The sequence below is a fragment of the Anomaloglossus baeobatrachus genome, chromosome 1, assembly GCF_048569485.1.
Source record: "Anomaloglossus baeobatrachus isolate aAnoBae1 chromosome 1, aAnoBae1.hap1, whole genome shotgun sequence".
Taxonomy (NCBI): Eukaryota; Metazoa; Chordata; class Amphibia; order Anura; family Aromobatidae; genus Anomaloglossus; species Anomaloglossus baeobatrachus.
This window is the reverse complement of record NC_134353.1, coordinates 309,345,126-309,358,317: the sequence shown is the minus strand read 5'-3', so window position 1 is coordinate 309,358,317 and position 13,192 is coordinate 309,345,126. Positions and strand designations below refer to the sequence as shown.

Here is a 13,192-nt window from a genome sequence, read left to right as displayed (position 1 = left end):
GGAAAACAAGTTTAGATCTACATTGAGCAGGGAGATTGGACGATAGCTGGCACAACAAGAGAGGTTCTTGCCCTCCATGTGAATGACCATTATATTGGCCGTTAGAGAATCCATAGGTATTTGAGAGGATATGCTTGATCTGATGTTGTTAAAAGCCGCAAGGAAGTGTGGAGACAAAAGGGAGCCCAGTTTTTGGTAGTAGAGTTGTGGAAAGCTGTCAGGGCCCAGAGTTTTGCCAGTGGGGGAGTTTTTAATGGCAGTGGAGAGTTCCAGCTCTGATATAGGCACCTCAAGGATCTCTATGTCTTCAGCCCTGAGTCTCAGTAATGCCAAAGTCCTGATGTATTCCTGAATCTGATCCCTAATAGTCCTCCCAGCGTCCACAGTCAGGGCACCATCAATGGAGTACAGAGCAGAATAAAAGTCTCAGAAGGCAGAGGCAATTTCACCCGGAAGAGCAGCCCTTTAAGCATTCAGCCGTAGAGCCCTGGCCATAGTCCTGCCACTTTTGTTACCAAATTCGTCATCTCCAATGAGGCCTTGGCCTTGTTGGACATGAGGGATTTTAGATTCTCTCTCTTTTGAAGGAGGAAGATGTCTCTTCCTCCTCTCAGAGCTGCAGAGGATCCTCTCCCTCTGTTCTCCCTCTGTGATGAGGGGCCCATGGATTCCCAAGAGAGCCAGTCTGGCAGGGAAAGATCAGGAGTCCCTAGTAAAGTGAACAGTCCCGGCAAGTCCGCAGGTCTTCCCAGCACAAAGTTAGATTACCCCTTCCACACTATGAGATGAAAAGGATGCCCCCAGCGGTACGAAGCATTGACCTCTTTAATCTTGACCAGGAGTGGATGGAGATGACGTCTCATATAGAGGGTGCGGCTGGAGACATGTGGGAACAGTTTCACAATGGCTCCGTCTAGCTCCACTGGCCCATGTGTCCATGCTCCCTGCAGGATCCGCTACTTGTCCCCAAAGTAGTGTAAATTGAATAAAATATCTCTTGTGGAGGTGGGGAACCTTGGGTTGGCCCTGGCAACTCTGTGTACTCTGTCAAAGAGATATGTGGCTTCCAATGGTCTGTCGTTAACAGTGTTAAATGTAGCTTGCACTTTGGAGCGAAGAAACTCTAGGGGCCAGTCTTCTGGGATACCTTTCAGCCTTACATTATTTCTTCTGTCCCTATTCTCTTGGTCATCCAAGAGTAGGACCAGGTCCTTAAGGTGTGCGTTGGACGACTCACATTCTTTTTCCAGACAAGCCACTCTGCTTTCCAAGGACACATGTGCCTGTTCAGAGGCCATGACCCTGTCATCCAGTGCACCAATCTCCTCCAGGAAAGTGGAAATAACTTGTTGGTGAGACTGCTCAATTCTTGCTACCACAGTATCCAGGTCTATCTTGCTAGGGAGGGCTAGGATAAGCTCTCTCAAGACCTGGAAATCGTGCATGTTGTATGAGGATTATACAGGAGTTGGGGAGGGAGTAGTGTTACTGAGAGTGGAGGCTGCCATAGGGAGACAGATTGCAGGTATGCCCACGTCAGGGAATCCCCCATGAGTGAAACTAATGTCCATGCTCCATGCTGGGCTGCGACTGCACTGGGACCGAGTATTCCAGCCCAGCCCACCCGCTGGATCCTGGGTCCTCGAATGTCTGGCTTGTCAGTGCTGCTGCCAGAGAGGTCTCCACGACTGCCTCTTGGGGCCCCTAACCCCTTTCCACCGACTGCGGCAGTTGTGACCCGACTGGGGCCTCGTCTGAAGGAAAACGCTGCCCACTCGTCGGCGCCATCTTGCCGCCCACCTCCAGAGCTGGACCTGTCAGTGCTGCAACCAGAGAGGACCCCGCCACCTCCCAAATCTTCTCACCTCTCGTCTCAGACTGCAGCGGTCACGGGGTATCCGGGTCTCCCCCCTCCGGAAGGTGCAGCTTGTTCGTCGATGCCATCTTGCCGCTCTCCCCAATCAGTGATCTCGAGGACAGCCCAGAGAGGAAATGTTCCAGACCTCCTGAACACCTCTGAGCCGCTGGTCTGGCGCAGGGGTGAGGGCTGCGGGTGTGTTTTTCTTGGGAAGCATTTCAGTGAGGCGAGGCCAGGTGAAATTGCTGTAATAGGCAGAGGACGAGGGAGCTCACTGGAAAAGCTTCCTCATGCCGCCATGTCCAGGACATGCCCCCCACGTTTTAATATTTTATCTATTTCTTCTGAAGAGAACAAGAGACCTAAAAGTGGCTTTATAGACTTATGTAAATATGTTATGTAACTTTCTAAAAGACTTTGGGGGGAATTTATCTGTGCCTATATGAGCAAAAATTAGCAAATTGTATAACTTTAACAACATCTTGGCCACTTTAAAAATAATAGGTATCTAGTGGGACGTACAGTATGTGACTAACAGGGGCTGATATAACTGCTATTATTTATGCCAGAATTTGACATCAATTACAGCAGATATCCATACCAACTCGTAACTGGGTAGTTTGTAATGATGAGTGAGCACTACCATGCCGGGTGCTCTGTACTCGAAATAAGCAGCTGGATGTTTGGATAGGCGATATATGAGTACCCTGAGCATAATGGAAGATAATGGGGAACTTGAGCATTTTTCCTGGAAATCTTATGGAAAAATGCTTACGTTCCCCATTGACTGCCATTATACTCGAATTGCGCCCATCCAAGCATCCAACTGCTCGTTTTGGGTACCGGGCACCCAAGCATGTTTGGATATTTATGTAGATAAACAGTCAAAAATTCTATATATTCTCTTCTATTGTATATTTTATAGTGAAACAATATCAAATCAAAATGTATTAGCCAGAACATTACTTGATGCTCACCTTTACAGAGGCCTGCCAGTACAGGTATGAGGAATCACTGGGTACTGCCGATAAGAGCTGCTGATCACAGTGTACGGGCCAGTCTAACACAATATAATAGATCAGTAAACTACAGTGTTACATTATACTTTCCAAAACTTCATAGAAAATGTGAAACTTTATGTTTAGATTAATAATGATAATATAAAAATATTTATTCTCTTATATAGCACTATTAATTCCACAGCGCATTACATACATCAGCAACAATGTTCCCATTGGGTCTTACAATCTAAATTCCCTATCAGTATGCCTTTGGAGTGTGGGAGGAACCACAGGAAACCCATGCAAACACTGGAAGAACATACAAACTCCTTGCAGATATTGTCCTTGGTCAGATTTGAACCCAGGATCCAAGAGCTGCAAGACTACAGTGCTAACCACTGAGCCACTGTGCTGCCCTATCATGACCTATCATTGTGGATCCAGTGCTCCCATATCATTACCTATCATTGTGGATCCAGTGCTGCCCCATCATTACCTATCATTGTGGATCCAGTGCTGCCCTATCATTACCTATCATTGTGGATCCAGTGCTTCCCCATCATTACCTATCATTGTGGATCCAGTGCTGCCCATCATTACCTATCATTGTGGATCCAGTGCTGCCCCATCATTACCTATCATTGTTGATCCAGTGCTGCCCCATCATTACCTATTATTGTGTATCCAGTGCTGCCCTATCATTACCTATCATTGTGGATCCAGTGCTGCCCTATCATTACCTATCATTGTGGATCCAGTGCTGCCCTATCATTACCTATCATTGTGGATCCAGTGCTGCCCTGTCATTACCTATCATTGCGGATCCAGTGCTGCCCTATCATTACCTATCATTGTGGATCCAGTGCTGCCCTATCATTACCTATCATTGTGGATCCAGTGCTGCCCTATCATTACCTATCATTGTGGATCCAGTGCTGCCCTATCATTACCTATCATTGTGGATCCAGTGCTGCCCTATCATTACCTATCATTGTGGATCCAGTGCTGCCCTATCACTACCTATCATTGTGGATCCAGTGCTGAACCCATCATTAACTATCATTGTGGATCCAGTGCTGCCCCATCATTACCTATCATTGTGGATCCAGTGCTGCCCTATCATTACCTATCATTGTGGATCCAGTGCTGCCCCATCATTACCTATCATTGTGGATCCAGTGCTGCCCCATCATTACCTATCATTGTGGATCCAGTGCTGCCCTATTATTACCTATCATTGGGGATCCAGTGCTGCCCCATCATTACCTATCATTGGGGATCCAGTGCTGCCCATCATTACCTATCATTGTGGATCCAGTGCTGCCCTATCATTACCTATCATTGTGGATCCAGTGCTACCCCATCATTACCTATCATTGTGTATCCAGTGCTGCCCTATCATTACCTATCATTGTGGATCCAGTGCTGCCCCTTCATTACCTATCATTGTGGATCCAGTGCTGCCCCATCATTACCTATCATTGTGTATCCAGTGCTGCCCTATCATTACCTATCATTGTGGATCCAGTGCTGCCCTATCATTACCTATCATTGTGGATCCAGTGCTGCCCTATCATTACCCATCATTGTGGAGCCAGTGCTGCCCTATCATTACCTATCATTGTGGATCCAGTGCTGCCCCATCGTTACCTATCATTGTGGATCCAGTGCTACCCCATCATTACCTATCATTGTGGATCCAGTGCTGCCCTATCATTACCTATCATTGTGGATCCAGTGCTGCCCCATCATTACCTATCATTGTGGATCCAGTGCTGCCCCATCATTACCTATCATTGTGGATCCAGTGGTGCCCTATCATTACCTATCATTGTGGATCCAGTGCTGCCCTATCATTACCTATCATTGTGGATCCAGTGCTGCCCTATTATTACCTATCATTGGGGATCCAGTGCTGCCCCATCATTACCTATCATTGGGGATCCAGTGCTGCCCTATCATTACCTATCATTGTGGATCCAGTGCTGCCCTATCATTACCTATCATTGTGGATCCAGTGCTGCCCCATCATTACCTATCATTGTGGATCCAGTGCTGCCCCATCATTACCTATCATTGTGGATCCAGTGCTGCCCATCATTACCTATCATTGTGGATCCAGTGCTGCCCTATCATTACCTATCATTGTGGATCCAGTGCTACCCCATCATTACCTATCATTGTGGATCCAGTGCTGCCCTATCATTACCTATCATTGTGGATCCAGTGCTGCCCTATCATTACCTATCATTGTGGATCCAGTGCTGCCCTATCATTACCTATCATTGTGGATCCAGTGCTGCCCTATCATTACCTATCATTGTGGATCCAGTGCTGCCCTATCATTACCTATCATTGTGGATCCAGTGCTGCCCTATCATTACCTTTCATTGTGGATCCAGTGCTGCCCTATCATTACCCATCATTGTGGAGCCAGTGCTGCCCTATCATTACCTATCATTGTGGATCCAGTGCTGCCCCATCGTTACCTATCATTGTGGATCCAGTGCTGCCCCATCGTTACCTATCATTGTGGATCCAGTGCTGCCCTATCATTACCTATCATTGTGGATCCAGTGCTGCCCCATCATTACCTATCATTGTGGATCCAGTGCTGCCCCATCATTACCTATCATTGTGGATCCAGTGGTGCCCTATCATTACCTATCATTGTGGATCCAGTGCTGCCCTATCATTACCTATCATTGTGGATCCAGTGCTGCCCCATCATTACCTATCATTGTGGATCCAGTGCTGCCCTATCATTACCTATCATTGTGGATCCAGTGCTGCCCCATCGTTACCTATCATTGTGGATCCAGTGCTGCCCCATCGTTACCTATCATTGTGGATCCAGTGCTGCCCTATTATTACCTATCATTGGGGATCCAGTGCTGCCCCATCATTACCTATCATTGGGGATCCAGTGCTGCCCTATCATTACCTATCATTGTGGATCCAGTGCTGCCCTATCATTACCTATCATTGTGGATCCAGTGCTGCCCCATCATTACCTATCATTGTGGATCCAGTGCTGCCCATCATTACCTATCATTGTGGATCCAGTGCTGCCCTATCATTACCTATCATTGTGGATCCAGTGCTACCCCATCATTACCTATCATTGTGGATCCAGTGCTGCCCTATCATTACCTATCATTGTGGATCCAGTGCTGCCCTATCATTACCTATCATTGTGGATCCAGTGCTGCCCTATCATTACCTATCATTGTGGATCCAGTGCTGCCCTATCATTACCTATCATTGTGGATCCAGTGCTGCCCTATCATTACCTATCATTGTGGATCCAGTGCTGCCCTATCATTACCTATCATTGTGGATCCAGTGCTGCCCTATCATTACCTATCATTGTGGATCCAGTGCTGCCCTATCATTACCTATCATTGTGGATCCAGTGCTGCCCTATCATTACCTATCATTGTGGATCCAGTGCTGCCCTATCATTGTGGATCCAGTGCTGCCCTATCATTACCTATCATTGTGGATCCAGTGCTGCCCTATCATTACCTATCATTGTGGATCCAGTGCTGCCCTATCATTACCTATCATTGTGGATCCAGTGCTGCCCTATCATTACCTATCATTGTGGATCCTGTGCTCCCATATCATTACCTATCATTGTGGATCCAGTGCTGCCCTATCATTGTGGATCCAGTGCTCCCATATCATTACCTATCATTGTGGATCCAGTGCTGCCCTATCATTGTGGATCCAGTGCTCCCATATCATTACCTATCATTGTGGATCCAGTGATGATACTGAAAGAAAACTACAAAAGTAAAAGTGAAGAGACAATTCTTCAAAGTGTTTATGTCAGAAATTCAGCATTAAACACTCTGAATATATGAAACATTTTTCTGTAATTTGAGCTTGTGCAAAAATGTTGGGTCTTCTGCCATTTTCATGCCTGTTTCTGCTATATCTGCTATGTGAGCTGGGGTAAGAAGGGGTCTGGATGTGGTGTGGGAGCCCGGCCATCTACTATATGACGGGCTGTGGTATACCTTACGTCCCAAACCTTACTTCCATCTCTGACTAGGGTAAGATTTACGGCGAGGCGCATGGAGGAGCGAACCACAAACATCAGGCACCTCTGACTCCACCACACCCTGCATCAAGACTGGTGTGAACATCGTCAGTCAGTCTTTATGGATCAGAGCCATGGTCACTAGTATGTAGCCATATTGAATTATTACTTAAGCAGATGAATAAAATATGTCATGTCGTGAGAACATCGCAACTACCAGATATTAGAGAACTGGCTACACAGCATTATTCTAATATGCATTTGGGTTCCCCCCCCCCCCCCTGAGATCCATAAATACTTTTATCATGCTTAAGACGATAAAAAATTATGTCAAATACCTGAGTAATGCTGCGTTGTTCTAGTACTTACAATCTCTTCGCCATTTATCAGCTGTATGTGATTTGACCTTATCGACTGGAACATCATGTCACATACTTGCATCAACTCGTATGTAAAGAGTTTCTGACATTAGCTGTTTGCTACTGCTTCTGAGATCAGCATGATGTAGGGGCAGAGAGCCTGATTTCAGTGATGAGTCACATACTGGGCTGCTCGCTCTAGTTTTGATAAAACCACTGATTTATTTGCAACAGATCTACCAGTTCTCTGAATGCAAAGGTCTGTGTAGCCCCACCCACATCACTGATTGACAGCTTTCTGTGTACACTGTGTATAGGCAGAAAACTACCAATTAGGATAGGGGGCAGGATTATACAGAGCTATGGAGAACTATGAATATGGAGGACTACATGGCAGCAGGTTGTTTATTAGTCATCTAATGATAATCTTTTGCTGATAAAACAGTGATTTTATAAAAAGTAAGGCAGTAAGTGACACATCACTGGAATTAGGGTCTCTGCCCCTACATTATGCTGTATGTAAATATGGTAGCAAATACATGGTGACTGTTTCCCTTTAAGCATATTACAATTTGGTTTGTTTTACATTTTTAGATGTTAACCGGGTTGCCTCAGCATGATAGATGATTAAATTTGCAAGTGCATGTAAAAACAAGCAACTGTGCAATTCACTTGTTATTAAAAATCCTCTTTGTTCCCAAGAATGAAGGGATTTTCAATTCTATAGTTTAGTGCTTGATGCCTAGCTTTCTGGTCAATGTTGAAGTCTCAGACGTGTCAAGTTCTTTAGGCAAGGAAAGCAGCAAGTTTAAAGTGAATTTGTCACCAGGTTTTTGCTACCTTATCTGAGAACAGCATAATGCAGAGACAGAGACCCTGATTGCAGCGATGTGTCACTTTCTGAGCTATTTGCTGTCATTTTGATAAAATCAATGTTTTCTCGGCTGCAGATCTACCAGTTATACAGAGCTCATGCATATGCTGGACTACCTGGCAGCACACCATGTAGTCTTCTAATGATAATCTACAGCTGATTAGTCAGTGATTTCATGACAACTTCACTAAGCAGCCCAGTAAGTGACACACCACTGGAATCAGGATATATGCCCCTACATTATGCTGCTTTCAGATTAGATGGCAAAAACCTAGTGACATATTCCATTTAAGTTGTTTCTATAGAGCTTGTAAGCTCTGTGCTGAACTTACCTGAATCACTAGATCTGTCCCGCTTCAGTTCTCCTACGATTCTCCAAGCTGTCTCAGCTTGCCGCACTGGAGACTACCCAATTTGAGCTAGCAGCTCAATCATGCTGTCAGTCTGAACTGTCAATCAAAAGTAGCACGTCCCCCCCCCCCACCCGACAGCAGGAAGTCTGGAGGCTGGGGAACAATGGGTTCCTGAAGAAACACTACATTTTTTTTTAAAATGCCCTTAGGCACAGTGGGATACTGCCAATGGAGACAGACCATATGGCCGCTTTGGGGCCCGTCACTCAGGGGAAGGGGGCATCACAGCAATCACTGGGCCTCCTTGCCTGGCATTTATGCTGTGCTCACATGTGCAGCGCTTCAGGCTATATGATGGCTAGACTTTAATCAAAAAAGGGTGTCCCTAAAAATAACAAAAGGGTGCGTGACATATTAACCAATCAAAGCTACAAAGAAAACCATATATAAGGTCATTTCTATGGGTAAATAAGAGATTCATACAAAAAGTAACTAAAATAAATATTTTATTAAATACAATTTAAAATTTGCAGTAAAACCAGGGAGAATGGTAGGGACTTTTTAATTGAAGTATATTAGAAAATAGTTTAGATTATGGCATTAAATAGATAGGGATTTAAGATGATTTTTTTCGTGTGTTTTGGATGACCCCTTTAAGTCATGCAACCCCTTCAGTAGTTTATTATAGACTAATTGGGAAAGGCATAAAAGGCTCCAAAATGTCATTACAATATATATCTAAATCATTTGTCAACTCACCTATGCTAATATCATCCCATGGTTTGGGGGGTATCAGTGCGGCAGTTGGAATATCAGTTAGATCAGTTGTCCAATATCCATTGAAACCTCTAGCATTCAGCAAGTGATTGCTGACAAATTTAATAACAGCAATATTCCCTGTTGTGGTCAGGTTGTTCGGTAAGGCGTTTCCACAGAACTGACCTACAATACAAATTAAAATAAAGATATGAATCTATTCTCTGTCATACATTTCATTAAGGCCCCTTCACACGTCGGTGTTTCCAGTACATGTGGTGTTTATATACGTACTAGAGACACGATCACACACATACTCATTAAAATCGGTGTTGATTTTCATACCTCCGTGTTTTCACACAAACCGTATATCCGTGTTAACCATACGAGCCCATGTGATCTACTCAGAGACATGTCCATTTTTTAACATCAGCACGGATGATAAGGGTCAATAGAAGTCTATGGGTCCATGAAAAACACGCACAGCACACAGATGACATCCATGTGACGTCCGTGTGAAATACATTCAAGAAATTGTAGATTTTTATGTGTTAAGCGGGCTTTACACGCTACAACAAATCTAACGATGTGTCGGTGGGGTCACGTCGTAAGTGACGCACTTCCGGCATCGTTAGTGTTGTTGTAGCGTGTGACAGCTACGGGCGATTGCAATTGAACGTAAAACCGTTCATCGCATACAAGTCGTTCATTTCCTTAAAATTGCTTGTCGGGTTGTTCAATGTTCCCGAGGTACCACACATCGCTGTGTGTGACACCCCGGGAACGAGGAATAGATCTTACCTGAGTCCCGCAGCTCCCACCGGCAATGTGGAAGGAAGGAGGTGGGCGGGAAGTTTACATCCCGCTCATCTCTGCTCCTCCACTTCTATTGGCCGGCTGCCGCATAATGTCCCTGTGACGCCGAACGTCCCTCCCACTCCAGGAAGTGGATGTTCGCCGCCCACATCGTGGTCGTATGGAATGGTAAGTACGTGTGACGGGAAATAATCGTTTGTGCGACACGGTCAACAAATTGAACGTGCTGCACATACGATGGGGGCGTGTCATATCGCATACGATATCGTATGTCATATCGTAAGGTCTAAAGCAGGCTTTAAGTATGTGCAAAGATGATAGAGAGAGATATATTTGGATAGAGAGAATGATTTTACAGCCATTAGCCAAATAATTAATTAATTAATAAAAAAAAACCAATGTGAGGTTTTGGCACTGCGCCTCGCCTGTTGCGATTGCCCCAGATGCGGTAACAATTGGGGTAATGGTTTATGGGGTTGATGTCAGCTTTGTAGTGTCAGCTGGCATCAAGCCCTAGTGTTAATAATGGAGAGTCATCTATCAGACACCCTCATTACGAACCCAGTAAAAAAAACCAAAAAAAAAAACCACACACATACAAAAATAATTTATTTTCATAAACACTCCCCAAAACTTCCCTTCATTTACCATTTTATTAAAAAAAAAAATGCCGCTTGGCCATAATCAGGTAATCCAACATATTCTGCTGAATCTGAAAAATAAAGACAAACATACAAACACAGAGAAATAAATCAATACACTTACCCACTTTACTACTTTATTGAAAAGAGAAAAAAAAATTCCCTGCTGGTCCAACGTAGTCCATGGATTTTGACTAATAAATCCTATGGAGCATCATTCCGACACGCCATACATTTGCTTACAGGCAATTCCAGGTCACGCTGTGCTGTGTGAGACCGGTGACTCACTTGAGCAGTAACGTTAATAATGTCGTGGCTCTTCAGAGTGCGCCGGGTATCACATAGCGTGTGTGACCCAGAGTGACCTAGTGACCCGGCAACCCTGATCTGTTAACATTACTAATGTCCCTACACAGTGTGACCTGGAGCTGCCTGTAAGTAAAGTCTATGGAGTGTCAGAACGATGCTCCATAGACTTTGTTAATAAAAATCCCTAGACTTTGTTGACCCAACTCTGATTTTTTTATTCTTTTTAATAAAATGGTTAATGAGAATAGGTGTCTTGTTTTATTTCTCTGTGTATATATGTGTGTTTTTTTCAGATCCTTTTTTGGACTATGGATTACGGTGGATTCCCTGGACTACAGCAGAGCTGCATGGTTTTCTGTAATTAAAATGGTAAATAAGTGAAAGTTTCGGGGAGTGTTTATTGAAATAAATAATTTTTTTGTGTATGTCTTTTTTTTGCACTACTGGGTTAGTAATGGGGTGTCTGATAGACGCCTCTCCATTACTAACACCAGGAAATCAGGAAAAGCCAAGATCTTTAATGTGATGTGCCCCTTGTGGGGTGGCTGCAGGCTGGTATTTGTAGGCCAGGAAGGGCCCAATAACCATGGACCTTCCCAGCCCGCAGCTGCCTGCTTTACCTTTGCTAATTATCAAAAATTATCATTTTTTCTTCTTTTCATTATTTATTTATTTGGTTAATAGCCGGAAAATAAATCTATCCAGCTGTGCACATCTTTAACACATAAAAATAATTTCAGTGTCATGCGTTTTCTTCCAGTACGAGTCACACAAATGACGCAAATAACCCAAGCATGACACATACGTAGGCACGGATGGCCACACGGACTATGAAAATGGAACGTACCACATGTGCTTTTTTAAACGGACATGTGAAGTGGGGCAAATGAGCAAAACATAAAGTGTTCACACGTAGAATACTTGCCGCAGATTTTACATTACACCACATTGAAAAGAAGCCGCATTTATGTACTCAGTCAGGCTTGTAAAGCAAATATTTCTATTTTGTTCACAATTCACAATTAATTCTAGAATTACTTGTAAACAAGAGACAGCTACTACCAAATTCTTACTTTTAATATCCTTTGTTGGTACACAAAATAATACAATAAAATGCATTCAAATGAAAGTGAATAATACATGAAACTTATGCCAGATGGTAATAAAAATGTTCTCTTCATCATCACCGTAGTCATTTTAGTTATACACCAGCAGCATTATTGAGCTTGTCACAAACATATTGCATAATAAACTGGATATTGCAATATCCTCAAGCACCATATGATGGCTTGATATACACACATAATAGAAAGAACCTAACCTTACAGCCGGAATCGGGTCTATAAGGGGATACTATCATTTCAAACATTGGCGACCACAGATATACTTGTGAAATAGACTGAATAATGCCATATTCAGAGATGTGGTTTACCGAACGCTGGGTTTCACATTGCTTGTTTAACATTTTTTATCTTTGTCACACCCTCTGAAAAAGCGGTGTGAAACATGTGTTCTTACCCTGTGGTCAGTAAACTATTTTTACAACCTTCTGGTGTGATTTTCATGTGCTACATTTTTTTTATTGGAATGCATTTTATTGTATTATTATTATTTATTGTATTATTATTAGTTAGTGTTCTTTGGCTTTTGTTGGTTCTACATAGTATAGTGGTTTACAAAGCCTTATTCACACATGGAAGGAATTAGCAGCGCTAATATTTGGAAATGAATCTGATTGTCAGATAAAAGTGGCAACAGGAAATATTCACTATCTGAACATAGCCAAATTGGAGGTGTTTTCTGCTTTAGTGTTTACTAACTGTAGTATCCGGCATTGCCCGAGATAGTCACTATCTCTCTGTATCTCTCCCAGTCTCTGTCTGTCTCTCTGTCTGTCTTTCTTTCTCTTTCTCTTTGTCTCTTTCCCTGTCTGTCTCTTTCCCTATCTCTTTTTCTGTCTCTTTCCCTGTCTGTCTCTTTCCCTGTCTGTCTCTTTCCCTGTTTGTCTCTTTCCCTGTCTGTCTGTGTCTGTCTGTCTCTTTCCCTGGCTGTATTGTGACATGCCGACATTCCATTCAAGGGCGTGGCTGCGCATTCTTCTGAAGTTCTGGCGGCATTGAGGCTCCCAACTCCATTTACTTTTTTGGTGAATAACTGTAAAGTGCGGGGTTAAAATT

General features: G+C 43.6%; 1 protein-coding gene across 1 annotated transcript in view; it reads right to left on the bottom strand.

Annotated features, from left to right (window-relative positions):
* LOC142312211 (ovochymase-2-like) overlaps positions 1–13,192 on the bottom strand; it is a 171,782-nt gene that overhangs the window by 14,834 nt on the left and 143,756 nt on the right. The window contains exons 20-21 of the mRNA XM_075351118.1: positions 9,253–9,435; positions 2,836–2,918 (exon numbers count right to left, since the gene is read on the bottom strand). Of these exons, the coding sequence (XP_075207233.1) occupies positions 2,836–2,918; positions 9,253–9,435 (266 nt within the window). The remainder of the gene's footprint in view (positions 1–2,835; positions 2,919–9,252; positions 9,436–13,192) is intronic.